Raw genomic sequence first — 17,533 nt, forward strand, 5'->3', positions numbered from 1 at the left:
AGTTACTTATTATGGAAAGTAATGCATTACATTACTTTTGCGTTACTTTCCTGTTACTTTTTAAATATGAGCAGGGCTTGATTGTTTTTTAATATGAGAAGTTCAATTTATAGCAAATATAAAAGCCCTTTCACACCAAAAAGTGTAATGAACAAACCTCAGGCTGAAGGAAAAAGTAAATTCACGTCTGTACAGTAGAACACAGGAGAAGAAGGTTCAACACTCTTAAGCAATAAAAAAAAACAATGAAGCACAATGGTTAGTTTATCTAAAGTCATTTTTGATTATTAGTATGGTTGAACTGGATCATTAAAGGTCAGCAGCAAAGACACTGTTAATAAAATGGGAATAGATACATTTGTGTTATTTAATATATTTAGTTATTGCAGGTTTGCGTCATTTTCTGAGTTTGCATTTCACTGTTTTGATTAATTTTGATGAATACTAAAATCTGTTTTGTTTTTTGTTTTTTGTGAGTGGGATGAATTAATGCACATTCACATTTAGTCTAGAACTACAGTAACATCATGTTCACACAGCGCACACAACGCCTCCATACTTCCGATTTCTCCCAATATAGGAGTCAAAAAATGGGAATACAAAGTAACTGGCGTTACTTTTTTGAAAAAGTAACTCAGATATTTTCTTGTAAATTAAAAAGTAATGCGTTACTTTACTAGTTACTTGAAAAAAGTAATCTGATTACGTAACTCGCGTTACTTGTAATGCATTACCCCCAACACTGTCCATCACATAGCATGTACTTAGAAGTATCTTTTCCTTCCAGAACAGCCCAGAGTCGCCGTCTCACTTCAGAATGTCCGTATCAACTTGACAGCATCATAAAGTTCCAGCATAGTTTTCAGCTAAGTGTCTTGTTCCATTCTCTATTGAAAATGAGATCTGAAGTACCAAAAAAATCACTGCCATGTTCACTGTGTGTTATGTGATATAAAATATTGTGGGAAGCATCTGTTTGGAAATGGTTAGTCTGCCCTGCCCTGATGATAAGAGCATGCTGTCCAAGTGCAGTAATAACAGTTTTTTGGCATCAGGGGACCCAATATGTCACCCGAGCAAACTTTCTGCCCTGACAAGAGAGCGTTCTAACATACTTACGAATTATTTAAATAATTTAGTTAGACCTTCACAATGTTCCATCCTCCAGGAACCACTGGGTTTATTTACTATAGTCCAATTCATTTAAATGGGCTAAAAATCAGTATGAAGTTCATATTCAAGTAATTGATATTTTCAACATTTAATTTATTTTATTTTTTTTAAGTTGAGTAAAACACCTGAATTCAATTAATATTAAATCATTGTTTAGTTTAATGTTTTGTCTTGAACTCATTCCTACATTTTGAGACATTTTTACACATTTAGCATTAAAGTCCTGTAAAAACATAGTAAATGTCAAATTATACTGTAAAGAAAATTGTGTGCAAGTTTATGTATTTTTATTTCTGGCAGTGATATATAGGAACTATTTCACACATAAAAGTGTTTTTACACACAAAATGAAAATTGGAGTATATTTTCTACAATTGCAGTGAAATTGTTATACTTTATTCATGGTTCTACGATTAAGAATCAACATTCATAATATGAAAACAAGCAGCTAAAAGATGGAAAGATTCACTCAAAAGGTTTTTTTTTTTGCAATACTTTACAATAAGATTGTATACATTAACATTTAATATTAATTTTGTATACATTAACATTAATTAATGCATTTTCAACTAACAATAAACAGTATTTCTATATTAACACTGACCGAAATGAATAAATGCTATAAAAAAAAATCAACACATCGCATAATGTTAACATAAAGAACCTTATTGTAAAGCGTTTCCAGTTTCTTTCACATTTTCAATCTTATATATATATATATATATATGCCACTGCTCACGATGGCAGTGTGGAAGACAAGACCTTCCCAAGTCAAGACATCCCAATCATTTAATAAACAAATAAATCATGTGAACAAACAACAGCTACTATTATGTTACAGGTGACCCAAAATCCCAATGTAGTTCAAATGGAAAGATAATATTAGGTACACATCTGGGAGCAATTTTAAACATTATAATAGCAGCCAAAGTCCTCAGCTCCTTTCTGAAAGAATGCAAACTGGTATTACATCTCTAAAAGCTGGCAAAAAGATGACATTTCTGTATTGGCTGCAGTCTCTGACAAAATCTGCTTGACATTAGGTAGAGGTGTGCACAACATCTTGACATCCAGTCCATTAGAATCCATACTTGGCTTGTGTTTGTCGTCGAGTTAACTTGTTGTCAGCCCAGTTGTTCTTGAGTTCCAGCTCGCGTTCCTTGGCCTGATGAATCAGATATGTGATCTGGTGCTTGCGTCTCTGTTGTCCTGTTGGCTGATCTCCTCTTTTCTGGAAATGAGATGGAAAAGTCAGACTTTTTCTAACATTTATCTCCTTCAAACAAACCGGCATCAGAAAACGGACACCTGAGGTGCTCACCTTGCTGAAGGACTTGCGGGGCTCTGTCTCTGCTGTCATGTTCTTTGTCATCCATTGCTTATTGCCACTCAGCTGATCGTCTCCTTTGATCTCCAAGAACTTGATTTCTTCTCTTCCACGATTCTGTTTGCCCTGTAGCCGCCGAAACTGGAATACAAAAAAAAAAAAGTTTAACTGAATCTTGATCACCCAGGAGGACTATTATATATAAAATTATATATAAAATTGCAATAAGATGTATGAAATGAAGCATCATTCAAAGATGTGAGATAAATACACAACTAAGTTTAGGATTATAGAGTAAAAAAATCTGATCAGCTAAGGAGAAAATTTTCCCATTCAATATGACATTACAATAATATTAATTATTATTCTTAATTAAATATTTTATTATTTAAATTACTAGAATTCAGTCAATAGAGAGATTTGTTACTGTTGCAATAATACTACTGTACTGCAAGACAAAAAAATCAACATTTCATAAAAAACTTGTTTTATTATTGAAAAGACAAAAAACAAGTCACTATTACTAAGACATATAATATTTATAAATATTATTGCAATAATGTACAATAAAAACAGAGAATTTAAAATCATATTTAAATTTTTTAATTACTAAAATTACAAAAAATAAACTAATTAATATATTACAAAGAAATATATACTATAATAAATATATTACTATATTGCAATAATAATAATACTATACTGTACAATAAAATAATAATACATTAAAATGTTGCTATTGTTCTAAATGATACTTTTATTACTATTTAAATTACAAAAATTTAATTAAAGGAATACATTACTATTGCAATAATAATATTGTACTGTACCATAAAAAATTATCTATATATTTTATTTCAATGTTATTTAAATTACAATATGTTACTACAACGTCAATACTATAAAATGTTTAGAAATGAGAAATTAAAAATACCAACACTATTGATGATTATTTTATTTAAAGAATGATAGTAAAATTACAATACCTATATTTATGTCTCCAAGTGGAATAAACACATTTTTTATACAAGCGATTCATGTGGGTCATACTTCAGCTTGAAAAATCTGTAAATAATCCATATAAATACAGAACGAACACATCTCTGAGTAATAGAGATACTACAAACAACTCACTGCTTCATCATTGAACAATGAAGAGGATCCTGAATCATCTTCCTCATCAGCCGCAGGGTTCGGGTCTGGGTAATATCCTTCACCATAGTAATCCTGCCAAACATATGCATAAAACATCAGCTGCTCACATGACAAGCAGTATATTGGTGTATGAAGCTTATTCATAATGACAGGTTTTACCTGTGGAGAAGTCTCTGGCACTGGATTTGCAGGATACTGATGTTGATATTCTCCGCTCTCATAGTCTTGCATGGCTCCGGCTGACCTACTGTGACTGTCTGCGTTAGGAACAAAGTCCAGTGGGGTGTCCTCCACACCGGGAGGAGGGTGCAGAGAGGGAACGTACTGCTGAGAATGCAGGTTTTGAGACATCACAGGCTGTGCTGAACTTTCCGGAAGGGAAAAGTAGTTCTCTGGAGCGAGTTCATCGTCACTTCCCTCTTCATCCGCGGCCATTTGTTTGGCTAGCTGCAGCGCCGCTGACTTCGCAGCCGCTTTGATGGCGGACGGAGATGGGCTGGTTCCAGAAAGAGCCTGGGACTTTGCTGGGGTCGCCTTCGGCTTATCTGACCCGGGGCGTTTGGTTAGGGTGTACGGCAGCAAGGGCCGCGCGGTCTCCTTCACCACCAGATTCTTAGGCTGGGGCAGCAGAGAGGACAGACCACCACCTCCCTGGAAGATTATAGAGACAATATTCTTATTTACTATTATGTAAATTCACGTTATTTAACATTATGATGAAAAATGGGCCAGCGCGAGGATGCTGTGGTAATGATGCCACAACCAACAGCTCATTAACATATGCCTTAATCATTATTCATGAGGGAAAGAACTACAACCCTATGAAGCATTGTTAATGACATCATTTAATTAAAAATGATTCATATTAAACAATTGATTTAAATGTGCTGATTATGTGTATAGAAACATGTTTACAACAAAATATGCATACAAATATTTAAGAAGTTTGAGAGCAGAAAGATTTGCTGGTTATGATTCTCTTAGTGCTGTCAAACGATTAATCGCATCCAAAATAAAAGTTTTTGTTTACATAACATATATGAGTGTACTGTTTATATTTATTATGTTTATGTAAAAAAAACACACACATGCATGTGTATATATATATATATAAATAAGAAAGAAATGGGCACATTAGAATAAATATATTTATATATAATATAAATTAAATGAATATAAATATATACATGTAAATACTTTCAAAATATATACTGTATGTGTGTGTATTTATATATACATAATAAATATACACAGTACACACACATATATTATGTGAACAAAAACCTTTATTATGGATGCAATTAATCGCGATTAATCGTTTGACATCAATACATTGGTGGAGATTTCTGCAGAGTAGGTCTGTTTTTTTGTTTCTTGTTTTTAATTTTTTGTTTCTCTAGTCTTAATTGGTTTATAAGTTAGCATTTCAATTCAATTCACCGATGGAAAAAATAAGAAGATTTTTATTTCCAAAACCTGACTGTCGCCCTCAATAAAGGAACTGTAGTAAACGTACTTAATAGTTAATTATAAATAATTTATAGCAAATGAATATATTTATATCTAATTATAGATATTTAATAATACTTTTACATATTTAAATATTTAAAAGGATCAAATAGTTCATTATAAACGTATATCCAATAAATATAAGTACAGTGGGGCTCGAAAGTTTGGGCACCCCTTGCAGAATCTGTGAAAATGTGAATAATTCTTTGGACCCTTTTTAATAGTTGTGTTTGAGTGCCTCAATTGTCCTCAGTGTGAAAAGATGGATCTCAAAATCATACAGTCACTGCTGGAAAGGGTTCAAATATGCAAAAGATGCTGGAAAACTGAAGAATCTGCAGGAACTTAAAGATCTTTCTGAAGAACAGTTCTCAGTTTAACTGTTCAGAACAAACAAGAGACTCATGAACAACCATCACAAAACAAAAAAACAGTCGTGGATCATCCAGGTAACCACACACTGTATTAAGAACCAATGAATAGGGTTATTTTAATAATTTCAGCATTTTTTTTTTCTTTGTGTACTAAATTTAAACATCTTTTATGTACAATATCTTACTCAGGACAGTACTAAATAAAAAATAACATGCATTTAGTACGATCTCTCATATTTTTTGAAAATTATTCACATTTTCACAGATTCTGCAAGGGGTGCCCAAACTTTCGAGCCCCACTGTATATCTAATTATAGATATTTAAGGGTTTTTATATATATATATATATTTTTAAATAGCTTGTTAATTTTAAGGGTCAGAAAAGGGAGAAAATAATAATTTAAAATAAATTACAGCTGTTGTGTTAAAGGAAAAAATTAAATAAAATAAAAATAGACTTTATTTATATTTTTTAACCCATACCTGAGGAGCTGGTTTCTTTCGGACGGGCTCGTCATCATCAGAGTCAGACTAGAAGAGAAAACACCATCAGTCAGAATCAGTTTCAGGAAAATGACGGGGCATTAATGGATCTGTAACACTCACGTCTGCTGGTTTTATTTCAGGAACGGTGATTTTAACGGGCTCTGTGCGTTTCTTGGGTTTGGGCAGATCCAGAGTCATCCTCTTGTGTTGAGGAGCTGGTGTCTGATCCGCGGTCCTCGGCGCGGGGAGAGACGCGAAGAGTCCGCCGATCCTACCCGCGGGGCGAGGAGCCAACGCCGGCGCTTCATCGCGATCACTGTCGTCGCTGCTGTCGTACGCTACCAGAGACATCTCCGCCGATCAGACCCGTTCAGTTCGGTTCAGAAGAGAGAGAAGCAGACACAAGAATCGCTGACCAGCTACTTTCGCATCACTTTTCATCAAAGCAGCTTCACTGATATCCTCCCGTACTCCTAGATTTATATGAACCAATATTGTGTGTGAATATCTAATAAATGTCAGATCTTAACATCGATGAAAAAATTCGCCTCCAGATAATCAACGCTTGCTGTAGGAGCTGTGCTTGCATACGAAATGCAGTTTTTAAATGAATATGTTCCCTGCAAAACGCGAACAACATAAATATATTAGTCTAAACAAACAAGCGATAACTGTAAATAATTATAAATCGTCCCTCTCTAACCATTAGACCCATAAACATTTTTTTCTTCCACCATCGTGGTGTATATCCTCAACATCCGCTGCGCCGTCTCGGCGGATTCCGCAACACTGCCACCAACTGGACCGGAGTGGCATCGCATCAATAAACAACATGGCCAGCCGTGACAGCAAACCAATGACTCAATAAACTGATGATGAACAACTGAAAAAATGAGTCTTGCAAAAAAAAAAAAAAAAAAAAAAACATAAATGACCCACAGGTCTACTCGAGAAACTCTAGATCGAACCCCTATAAATATGATATTTTATAAATTTTTAGGTGGATTAACAGATAAACATATTTTGTTGTTGCTGAGACAAAGAAGCTGGTTTTCAAGTTTACATGTTTAATACTACTGTTTAAACTAGGGCTGCACGATTAATCGCATGCATTTGTCATGCGTGTCTCATCAGTAAAGCCGGTTCCGTGATTAGCGGTAAATGTCTGTCACCTGTTTTCAAACGGGAGCGGCAGTTAATAATACACAGAGCCGTAGTTCACTGACAAGCTACGCAATATTCTGTTCATAATTGAGATTAATCGCATTCGATTATGAACACGATATTGCGTAGCTTGTCAGTGAACTATGGCTCTGTGTATGAACTCCCGGTGCATTTGAAAACAGGTGACGGATATTTACCGCTAATCACGGAACCAGCTTTACTGATGAGACACGCATGACAAATGCATGCGATTAATCGTGCAGCCCTAGTTTAAACTGTTCACATTTGTTTAATACTACTTCAGACATCAGTTGTAAATACATCTGCAAAAAAAAAAAAAAAAAAAAAATCACCTAAAATTGCTTTAGGTCTGTATAGAAACAGTTTCTATTACATATTTAGTAGAGGTTAGTGTTAGAATACTGAGTGCTGTTGGTAATAACGTTTTTGAAAGAATTCTCTTATGCTCACCAAGGCTAAATTCATTTCAGAAATACAGTAAAACAGTAATATTGTAAAATATCATTTGAATAAAGCAGAAGTCATTACTCCAGTCTTCAGTGTCACACAATCCTTCAGAAATCACTCTATTATGCTGATTTGAAACACTTCTTTTTAATATCAATGCTAAAAACAGTTCTGCTCAATATTTTTGATGAAACTTTCTGACATTTTTCAGGATTCTTTGAGTTCAAAATAGCATTTATATGAAATGGAAATCATTTGTAATATTACAAATGTCTTTTTTATGTATCTATCTAAACGTATTAATCGATGGTATGAATGGTAATGCATATTTGTACAGAAAAATAAGCCATGTGTATCAGCTGGTAGCATGCGTCGGTGGCGTAAAAGCAAGGAAACGGACCAAAACGTTTCGTTGGGTTTATTGACAAAGTCTGCGGAACACACAATATTTCTCCATGATATTGTTTGCTAATTTAAACACACAGTCTCTGTGGTAACTCAGTACCAGTAGCTTTTCCGAGGCCTTCTATCTTCCTGAATGTTCATTTTCTCCATTACATCTTCCTCTAGGGTTTTCAAAGATGGTGTGTATGTTTTCTGGAGCGTGTCTTCTGGTGATGTGTCTTTGGGTCCATCTGGAAGGTACACAGACACTCTCAGATTTCTGATAACTGAGCCATATTTAAATGTCTAAAACTCAAGGAAGAAATGCATCGTTTTCAAGCGTTCAGAAACACCACCTTTCCACTGCTGAGGAATGATCCCATCTTTTCTCTGGAAGACTGGTTTGGGAATTATCCGTCCTGTCCTGACCGAAACACGCACTCGCTCGCCCTCTTCAGTGTATCTCCACTCGATATCTGTGGGCTTCCTAAGAAACATTAGACACGAACACATACATTAAGAGCCAGATGCACTGCATTGTTTTATATTTATTACTCTATTTCATGATTGACGCTCACCTGTCAGTAGGGTCAACTAATGTAACATCCTTCAGCAGCAGAGGGGCTTCACTGGCGATGTAAGTACCCCGGTAATCTCCAGATCTGCCAATATACCTGTAATGCTGGAAAAGAGTGTTTGAAACAATTAAAAGTGCTGCTTTGCAATGAAATTATTACTGGAAGAATCTTATTTAAATCTTTTACTCCTACCGTGTTCAGGCCCTCGAGTATGACCCAGTTTCGATGTCGGATCACCTGAGCAACTTTGCCCTGCTTTCCTTTGTCCTTTCCAGACAAAATCTCCACCTAGTTTGAATCAGATTTCAGTGGTATGTTCTATAAATATACAATGTAAAATACTACAAAACATACAGAATTTAAGAGTTAAATGGTGTTAAAACATCCACTACATCTTTTAGATGCCAAGGACCCCCAGATATAATAATAGGGACCTCATTCTAAAATGTAAAAGGCAGTTATATATTTTTACCCATTAAGTGTGAAAAACGAGTGGGTAAAAAAATGGAACAAAACGTCCACTAAATATTAAATGCTTTCAAGGTGTACTAAAAGACAGAAAGGATCACTTACTGTGTCTCCTCTCACGACATGCCAGTCCTCGTTTGCAATAGGTTCAACAAACACTTTTCTTCTTTTCTTGCCGGGTGGATTGAGCCGCTGGGCTGCGATGGTCCACGGTCTGTTCGTGCCATAACGATAATCGTGTGGAAATGCAGCTTTTGCTGCCATAGAGAGCAACGCTGTCAGTCTCATGCTGCTGTGGACGATCAAAACAAGACACTTAAAAAGATGCAGACAATCCATAAATTATATCTGAAATATACACTTGAATTAATATATTTTGTGCATTAAAAAAAGAGGGGATATATTCTTCACTGACAGTTTGCAATGCTACAACGACTTTGCAACCAGCGTTAAAATGATTAACGTATGCGTAAGGTTTTTGTACTGTTCCCTCATAATACAGTGGCATTCTACCTAACTTACCTTAATTATTTGTGTGGCTTTTAGAGGTACATTTCACTAAAATAAGGGCGTTAATTTGTGGTAATGATAAATTCTAACGTTACATCCACAAGGGTCAAATTTGTGTAGAACATGCGCTACTTCCTTTTCCTTTCGAGCAAAGCGACGTAGATGTCAAAATAAAAGTCTCGATTGGCAGCGCACACTTTCAACAAATATATATTTTTTAAATTAATAAAAAAAAAAAATCTTAAATTGAACAGAGTTATTTTAATATGTTTTACGGATTTATAATAATTCAGTAAGTCTTCCTGAAATACAGATAAAAAAGGTTTTGTCGGCACTTTCATAGATATAAAGTTTCCCTATCCATGAGAAGTTATTAGGGGGAATATAAGTTAGTAAGACTTTTTAAGAATTGCTTTTGGGAGAATATGAAAGCATAAATACATGGCTCTTAATTTACTGCAAACCAAAATCGGAAATGAAAAGTAAATAAATTATAAATAATTTTATTTGGCAAACAACACACACAAATTCATGTGACATTACGTTTATTTAAGGTGACTACTGGAGTTTAATAAATCAAAGGAGTGTAAAAAGTTGCTCTTTTCATGTTCCTAGGATTGAGTTGAGCTTGACATTAAATCGTGAGCTGTATTAATGATTAACAAGCTGTGTTCATAAATTTAGTTCTTGCTTTTACAAAGTGTTCCTGCTTTCAGTACATAAAAGTAAATGCCAGGTAAAGACTTGGGCAGTGAACGATTCCTATTACAACAGTAGTATTTATTATTACCAATTACTGTATTAATTCCACCATACAAATCCATAGTATGCATTTTCAACATTTTAAGAAAATACTCATTATGTTAGCCCAATAACAGCTGTTTATGTTTTATGAAAATGTACACAAAAAAAAAGATAGCTGCCTAACAGAATATTAAAAGGATTCTCTCTTTTTTTTTTACTCGCATAAAACCATTAACCAATCAAATCGCCTTTTCATTCTGTATCCAAGCAGGATGACTCAGACCAGCCAATTAGCGTAGAGCTTTGCTTTGTAGTCAGGCAGACATAACACAGTCGTCCAATCACAAAAAAAGACGAAAGGGGATTTTTGCTCTATATTTGTCTCAGGTAGTTTCTTTTTCGTTTATAAAATAAACGATACGATTATTTTGTATTTGAATGAGATATTGCACTAGGTAAACTTTGTGCAATGACAACAGGTATAGTTTATGAGAAAGTCCAGGTATTTTAACGTAATAATCGAAGGTTTTCGAGGCGTACAAGTGTGGCTAGCTAGTTCTATAGCAACAGTCATTGGTAATGATATTAACGATAGCTAGCTTGTGCATACATATACAAAAACTAAAGATATTTTTGCAAATAATGTCGCTAAGTTATGAATTATGTTAAGTAACTGTTCATTTATGTCGGTTTCGTTTAGTCGACGTCTCTTCGGCCTGTTCGAACTCATGTTAGCCATTAGCTGCTATGTCAAGCTCATCTAAACTAGGCTGCTGTGAGGTTTATTTTTAGTGATCAATGAGCATTTGCGTTTGAGGATATGGTTAACTTGCGCAAAAATGAGTTTTTGGTCATAAATAACCAATGGCTTCGTCTAGTTTCTGGTTGGTTAGCCTTTCCATACGCCCACAAAGAGATACACATGGGTGTAATCAGCCAGACCTGTGCATGTCTCATATACGCTAGTCGTTAGATTAAATCATGCATTAAAGTGATTGGATTTGCTCCTGGTATCATGCATACACCGGCTGAACGCTTAAGTTTCTTATGTTGAGGTCTTCATTGGGCGCGTGTGTGCTGAATATGAGGAAATGTCTGGACTGGGGCAGGAAAAACAGCCCTGCAGTATTTGGGCATGGTCGCTATCCGATTGACCTGACAACAGTTTCATGAGTGGCTGTATTTTCGAAATGGGGAAAAATATCTTGAGCGTTTAGACGTGGGAGAATTAGGCGCTTGCGTGGTTTCATTTCGTGTTTACAGTTTGTCGCTGTACGTGTGAACCCGGCCTAAATATGTCAGTTTGTAGTGAAACTGACGATCACTTACAGACGTGTGATGAATTGAATGTTTACCAGTAAGCAGCTTGTTCTAAGACTGTTTTAACATATTGCCTGCAGACTTTAAGTTGTTGTGCACATTAAAGAAATACTATAAAACAATTGTGCCTTTTAAACACTTAATACTACATATGTGATCTAAAACTGCAACACCCTACAACTTTTTCTGTTGTCTTTTAGTTGCATTGATCAAATCTGCAAAGTTCTGGTTGCATGCTGAATAAACCTAGAATTAATTTACTTTTTAAAACACACTGTTGCATATTAGACATCCCCGATTTGAAAGTTATCCAAAACCTTATGTGGACACATACTAACATCTGCCTCATGTTCTAGAGCTTCAGGTCCAGGAGCGTTCTGAATGCAGTTTGTCAGTCCAGTGTGGTTGAGACATGGCAGAAGATCAGTTAAAGGCAGACGCCTCGGCTGGGGAGGGGGAGACCGAGCCCAGTATGCTGCTGCAGAAGCTTAAAAGCAACATTTCGTAAGAACTATTCATTTTTACTCTTTCTTCATTGTGCTTCAGATAGAAGGTTAAATCTTATGTAATGCTACATTTCTCCAAATCTGTTTTGATGAAGAAACAAACTTATCTACATCTTGGAAGACTTGAGGTTTAGTTAATTATTAGCACATTCCTTTTACCCCGAACAATTTATGTCAATGATGAATGCACTATATATGCGTGTATCCAGATGTATATCTAAATATATGCACATTCCATCTTTTCACAGTAAAAATGTGCAGGGCAAAGTGGACAAAATTTTGGTAAGTTTCTTAGAGGATAAAATAACATGAAATGTTAGCCTTAAGAGATTTTATAACTGTCTTGTTGTATAGTCTTTATAGTATTTCACACTCATTCAGCTTATTTGTGTTTTTGAGCACATATTCTTGCCCTTATTCTGTCTTTCTCCCTGTGACATGTCTCCTCTTAGGAAGATGTACAGCGTTTCTCTGACAACGACAAGCTCTACCTTTATCTACAGCTACCCTCAGGTCCAGGTGCAGGAGAGAAGAGGTATACTTCAGTCAGCCTTGATCCACTTTTTAAATCTGTGTATTTTTTAATGTATCAGTTCTGAAAAATGAAATCTGAGTAAATTAAAGTATTTGATGTCCCTTAAGTATATTTTTTAAAATCCCAGCTAATCAGGCTAGCTAGATAATGACAAATGTGACAAGAAGTATCATATGTGACACATTTGCGAACTGCTTCTCTGTGTGCACCAGTGGTGATTCAAACTCGGTCAACACGGCAGACCAGCTTCACACCTGCAACTGGATCCGTAGCCACTTGGAAGAACATCCTGACACCTGCCTGCCTAAACAAGATGTTTACGAGACATACCGGTAAGGACTGGGGTGCAGAATAGCCATACACGCCTCTTAGACTGAGTTATAATTCAAGTAAACACTTGCTGTTTTCCTAGACTTTTAAGGGTGTTTTTTTTCTGTCCAAATTACAATGATTACTTACTGGCTTTTATATCTAAACAGGAAGCACTGTGACAACTTACAGCATCGGCCTCTAAGTGCAGCAAATTTTGGCAAAATCATCCGAGACATCTTCCCAAACATTAAAGCACGAAGACTGGGTGGTAGAGGACAGTCCAAATATCCTTTTGTCTCTAATTTCATTTAATTTGTATAAACGTAGACAAACATTTATGACTTCTAAAACCCTGTCTAGAGCAGTCGAAGACATCTCAGTGAATGTAGATTCACCAATCATGTGAAAACACACATTCAGCTGTTAAAGATTTCTAAATATTTGAGGGATTTAGATGGATTTTTACACATCGTCAGCACTCTTGATACAGTTTTTCTCGTAATGGTTTCTTTTAGAGACATTTTTAAGATGTATTTATACTTTTGACAAGTAAATGTAATCTCATGCTTTAAATTCATTCAAATAATTAAACTAAATTCCAACTAAGTGTCTTATTGTTTTATTTAATGAAACCTAATGTATTGTTCAGTGTCCCTTAACATAATTGACAGCACATACTGCTATAGTGGGATACGTCGAAAGACCGTGTTAAACATGCCATTACTGCCCAACCTGGACCTCAAAAATGACCCGGTATGACTGTCTTCTTACTGCTGACTTTTTTCTCTAAATTACTTTCACAAGATTGAAATATTACAGGTCAGTGGTATTTAACCCTGTTCCCCTGCCCCCCCACACACAGGGTTGAAAGCCACTGATATAGGTTGTCAATTATATTTTGTCTAGAAGAAAACCATAAGTTTATGCTTAAATGTTCTGTTAATGTATCTGTGTGATGTGCCACCTCCAGTCTGAACTGACAGAACTGGTGCAAACCTACAAGCAAGAGGTCACCGAAGCAGCCTGTGAACTTATCTGTGACTGGGCCCAAAAGATCCTCAAGCGCTCTTTTGACACGGTGGTAGAAATCGCACGCTTCCTCGTACAGGAGCACATCGTCAACCCACGCTGCAGCCAAGCCGAGCTCGTCACTTCAGCTGCTCTGGCAGGTACGTGCAAGTGAATAGTAAGATGACATGTTAAGATTTTCTCAGCATTATTGCGGTGTCATTGATGTACTATTATAGTTATTGTTAATAGTTTGAATTAGATTGTATTTTCTGTGCATTCCGAGTTCAAATCCCGGCTCAAGGACCTTTTTTCCCATTCCCTCTCCCCTCTCTCTCTCCCACTTTGTTTCCTGTTAGATTTAAACTGTCCTATTATAATAAAGGCAAAAACGGCAAAAATAAATCTTAAAAAAAGAATAAATTAGTGTTTTGTTTTATATTAGTTTTTTAAATAAAGTAGTTTTATCAAATTTTAGTTTAATTAGAATTTTTTTAGTAGTTAAACTAAAGAAAATTAGAAATGTTGCATTGGCCACTAGATGACTTAACACATTTTTTTTTATATTTTATTTTAATTAAATACATTTTTTAATGTTTTTAGTTATAATAGCCCTGGTTTTGCTACATTGCTTTTTGGTTTTCATAGGCGGACCCTCCAAACCTCATAAAGTAATCAAAAAGATTCCAGCAGCTTCCCGAGCAGGTGGTGGAGCAGAAGAAGATAATGTCAGTACAGAAAATAAGGTAATACTGGAATGAAATTTGAACATTTCAAATTTAATATCTGTGCTTCTTCCCATATATTTCTCCCCCGAATCATTTTGATCTATAAGTCAATAATTTTTGCGCTAATCTCTGGAATAGAGTATTCTCAAATATTTTTGTATAATGACTGTATAAATGATAATAGTCCCAGTCAGTTGATTTCCTACATATCTGTGCCACTTTTATATTTCTCAACTGAAATCACTATGTAATGGCTTTTTTTGGGGTAAGCAGCCATGTCAAAAGTGGGATAAATTATAATCAGCCAATCAGTTTCACAGAACAAACCCAATAAGGGCATGCTGATCACCTTGTCAGGTTTGTTTTATGACAGCAGTATTGTATACTCTAAATGGTAAATATAGTACCATTGTGATGTTTTTGGCAGCAAAAAGAGAAAGACGGTGTGGAACAGCCACCATCCAATAAGCAGCAGGTCAGTGAAAAACCAACCAATAAGGTTGAGTCTGCTCGAGTGGAGGCTTATATGAAGAAGCTGCCTCAGCTCCTTCCCAGAGGCACCGTTCCAGAGAAAACCTCTCCACCGTGTCTCGCACCAGCCGATTCGGGCAGCGTTCAAGTCACTCTGCCTATCACAGTCACAACGATACCCTCTCAACCAGGCGGCACCGTCCCTGTTATGATTCTGCCATCAGGCATGAGTCTTTCTTACCCAGAGCGCGAGAAAACATCAGTCACGGTCGCCACTTCTGCTACTCCGACTCCAGTCGTCCAGAGAGCGCGGCCGGCGGTTCCGAAGCGGGGCCCTGACCCCACCACCTCAGTGTCAGCTGCTGGTGTTGCTCCGAAACGCAAAAGAGGACGTCCCAGAAAACAAAGACCAAAACAAAAAGAAACGCAACCCCCATCAGCCACAACCCCAAACCCAAATCCAAATTCATCACTACACAAGAAAGGATCAATCCAAAAGGCCTTGCCTTCCTGTGCACCCACCACTCCTTCACAGTTGGTGGAAATCGTGATCCAGGACCAGCCAGGCTTGATGCTTAGCCAACTTCCAACCATCCAGGAAGTGACAGACGCTGAGCATAGAGGTGTAGTGGTGCAATGTCAACCTGCAGCAGAACCTGAGAAGCAGCAGTCAGTCCTGCTAATGCGAGGGCCCAACCAACCGGGTTACGAGCTGAGCCGCAGGATGGTCATCCAGCGTGCGCCGTTATCCAGAGAAGGAAGGCCGGCTCCACAAGAAGTGCCACAGTCCACCGTTACGTACCTCCCGCCGGCAATGTTATTAGAGGACAGAGGAGAAGTGGAAATCACTCTGACTCCTGTGGAGCCACAGGTCGATTCCATGCCAAACTCAGCAGGTATTCCCAGCTCCTTCAGCTCCTCGTTTGGAGAAACCCCAAAAGCAGACGCCCCGTAACAGCAGCACAGCACCCGACTCCCTGATCTCAATGTGCAATGCCTTTCCAGTGCATCTGTGAATTGCATACTAGCTTGTAGTCAAACTGAGGTGTACCATCTTGGCTGAGCTTGACTGGGTGTGTCTGCTTTCTGTGTAAAATGATGTACAGAAGTACAACCTGTCATTGTTGCCTTCAAACAGCAACTACACTCATATTTTCATATGATTAATATGAAACATAAATGAATTCCTGTGAAGAGATTATGAATTTAAGTGGCCTAGAACAAAAGTTTTGACAAGAAAGAGCGAATTTTAGAGCATTGAAAACTGAAAATACTCACAAATAACAGTCCCATCTGGTCCAGCTCAGTTATAAAATGAAAGGACATCTTAAAAAAAAAAAAAAAAGAAGATAAATAATCCAAGTTACCAAGGAACTGCTTACCATCTGTTGGCGTTTGTCACCATTCTCAGTGCCATAAGAGGGCAGTTGGTCTTTTTTGCTCTAACCGTCTTTGCATGTTTGTGTTTGTGAAACATGAATTGAGACATTTGCGTGTGTTTTCTAGCTGTTCAGATGACAAAGAGTGGTATTACGGGTTTGCAACTTCAGGGTTCTAAAAAAGTCCCTCCCTCGCCCAGTGAATGGGTTAATAGTTCAGTTTTTTTTAGACATCGCAAATAATAGATACACAAACTTCGAAATGACTACATCGGGTTGCTGTTGTGAAGGTCGAGAACACACTACTGGTTCAGATGGTGCACAGTGTAGGTGGATGGAAAAGGACCTCTAAAGTCCCTTTAAATATGCAAATGAGGCTGTGATTTCGGGATTCTTCTCAAAGCCCCGCCCCCTGCGTTCAGGTCTGTTCAGTCGTTCTCTTACAGCAACATAATCTAGCACTTAACAGATGTAAATAGTTTATCCGTGAGCCCAGAAGAATATCTTCATAGGTACAGCATACCAGAGCTAATTTAAAACTTTTTATTTTCCAAATGTATAGCTGTCGTCACTATATTGCTACTATGGAATATTATTATTAGTTACTAGTAAAGTGTGCACTGTCACCCTAAAAGCATGTACAAAAAAATTTGCAGTTAAATTTCTTAAATTTGATTATATTATTTAAATTTAAACTGAAATAGTACTAAGTATTTATTTATACAAATTTTACAAAGCTTTAGCCACAACAGCATCCTTTTGTGTAGATTATCATGTCTTAAAGGAGAGTTTTGCTCTATTTTCATAGCCTTTAATATTTGTAGCTAGTTGTTTTCAGATATTACACTTGATCTTAGCCAAAAAAAAAAAAAATAGCAATTTAATAATATTTTTGCTTTGAAATTAAATAATCAATGGAATTGTAAAATAGATT

The 17,533-nt window shown here is 36.4% G+C and overlaps 3 protein-coding genes across 4 annotated transcripts; 1 reads left to right on the forward strand and 2 right to left on the reverse strand.

The window, feature by feature from the left end:
• Positions 1-1,443: 1,443 nt before the first annotated feature.
• Positions 1,444-6,811, reverse strand: prcc (proline rich mitotic checkpoint control factor). Its single transcript, XM_042755791.1, has 6 exons — positions 6,145-6,811; positions 6,022-6,069; positions 3,815-4,306; positions 3,635-3,727; positions 2,495-2,641; positions 1,444-2,404 (listed from the first exon to the last, which is right to left on the reverse strand). The coding sequence occupies exons 1-6, from the start codon at positions 6,373-6,375 to the stop codon at positions 2,252-2,254; spliced, it is 1,164 nt and encodes a 387-aa protein (XP_042611725.1). The 5' UTR covers positions 6,376-6,811; the 3' UTR covers positions 1,444-2,251.
• A 1,248-nt stretch (positions 6,812-8,059) lies between these two features.
• Positions 8,060-9,769, reverse strand: mrpl24 (mitochondrial ribosomal protein L24). 2 transcript variants are annotated; one of them, XM_019070212.2, is made up of 6 exons: positions 9,609-9,769; positions 9,192-9,378; positions 8,811-8,906; positions 8,619-8,722; positions 8,397-8,527; positions 8,060-8,291 (listed from the first exon to the last, which is right to left on the reverse strand). In XM_019070212.2, the coding sequence occupies exons 2-6, from the start codon at positions 9,372-9,374 to the stop codon at positions 8,155-8,157; spliced, it is 651 nt and encodes a 216-aa protein (XP_018925757.1). In that variant the 5' UTR covers positions 9,375-9,378; positions 9,609-9,769; the 3' UTR covers positions 8,060-8,154. The 2 variants fall into 2 exon arrangements, with proteins under 2 accessions (XP_018925757.1, XP_018925758.1); XM_019070213.2 differs by having other exon boundaries at positions 9,192-9,375; positions 9,609-9,757.
• Positions 9,770-12,023: 2,254 nt separating this feature from the next.
• LOC109052795 (DNA-binding protein RFX5-like) lies at positions 12,024-16,505 on the forward strand. Its single transcript, XM_042755797.1, has 9 exons — positions 12,024-12,164; positions 12,415-12,448; positions 12,619-12,701; positions 12,914-13,033; positions 13,181-13,297; positions 13,688-13,766; positions 13,984-14,182; positions 14,670-14,767; positions 15,177-16,505. Exons 1-9 carry the CDS (start codon positions 12,073-12,075, stop codon positions 16,173-16,175), a joined length of 1,821 nt encoding a protein of 606 aa, XP_042611731.1. The 5' UTR covers positions 12,024-12,072; the 3' UTR covers positions 16,176-16,505.
• Positions 16,506-17,533: the final 1,028 nt, after the last annotated feature.

The sequence above is a fragment of the Cyprinus carpio genome, unplaced genomic scaffold (genome assembly GCF_018340385.1).
Source record: "Cyprinus carpio isolate SPL01 unplaced genomic scaffold, ASM1834038v1 S000006749, whole genome shotgun sequence".
NCBI lineage: Eukaryota > Metazoa > Chordata > Actinopteri > Cypriniformes > Cyprinidae > Cyprinus > Cyprinus carpio.

Coding starts and splice junctions, on each gene's coding strand:
- prcc (XM_042755791.1), bottom strand. CDS start 6,375: ATGTCTCTGGTAGCGTACGACAGCAGCGACGACAGTGATCGCGATGAA. Junction 6,070..6,144: donor CTGAAATAAAACCAGCAGAC/GTGAGTGTTACA, acceptor TTTCTCTTCTAG/TCTGACTCTGATGATGACGA. Junction 2,642..3,634: donor CATTGTTCAATGATGAAGCA/GTGAGTTGTTTG, acceptor TTTGTATTCCAG/TTTCGGCGGCTACAGGGCAA.
- mrpl24 (XM_019070212.2), bottom strand. CDS start 9,374: ATGAGACTGACAGCGTTGCTCTCTATGGCAGCAAAAGCTGCATTTCCA. Junction 8,907..9,191: donor ATGTCGTGAGAGGAGACACA/GTAAGTGATCCT, acceptor GATTCAAACTAG/GTGGAGATTTTGTCTGGAAA. Junction 8,723..8,810: donor TACTCGAGGGCCTGAACACG/GTAGGAGTAAAA, acceptor ACTCTTTTCCAG/CATTACAGGTATATTGGCAG.
- LOC109052795 (XM_042755797.1), top strand. CDS start 12,073: ATGGCAGAAGATCAGTTAAAGGCAGACGCCTCGGCTGGGGAGGGGGAG. Junction 12,449..12,618: donor GCAAAGTGGACAAAATTTTG/GTAAGTTTCTTA, acceptor GTCTCCTCTTAG/GAAGATGTACAGCGTTTCTC. Junction 13,767..13,983: donor TGGACCTCAAAAATGACCCG/GTATGACTGTCT, acceptor TGCCACCTCCAG/TCTGAACTGACAGAACTGGT.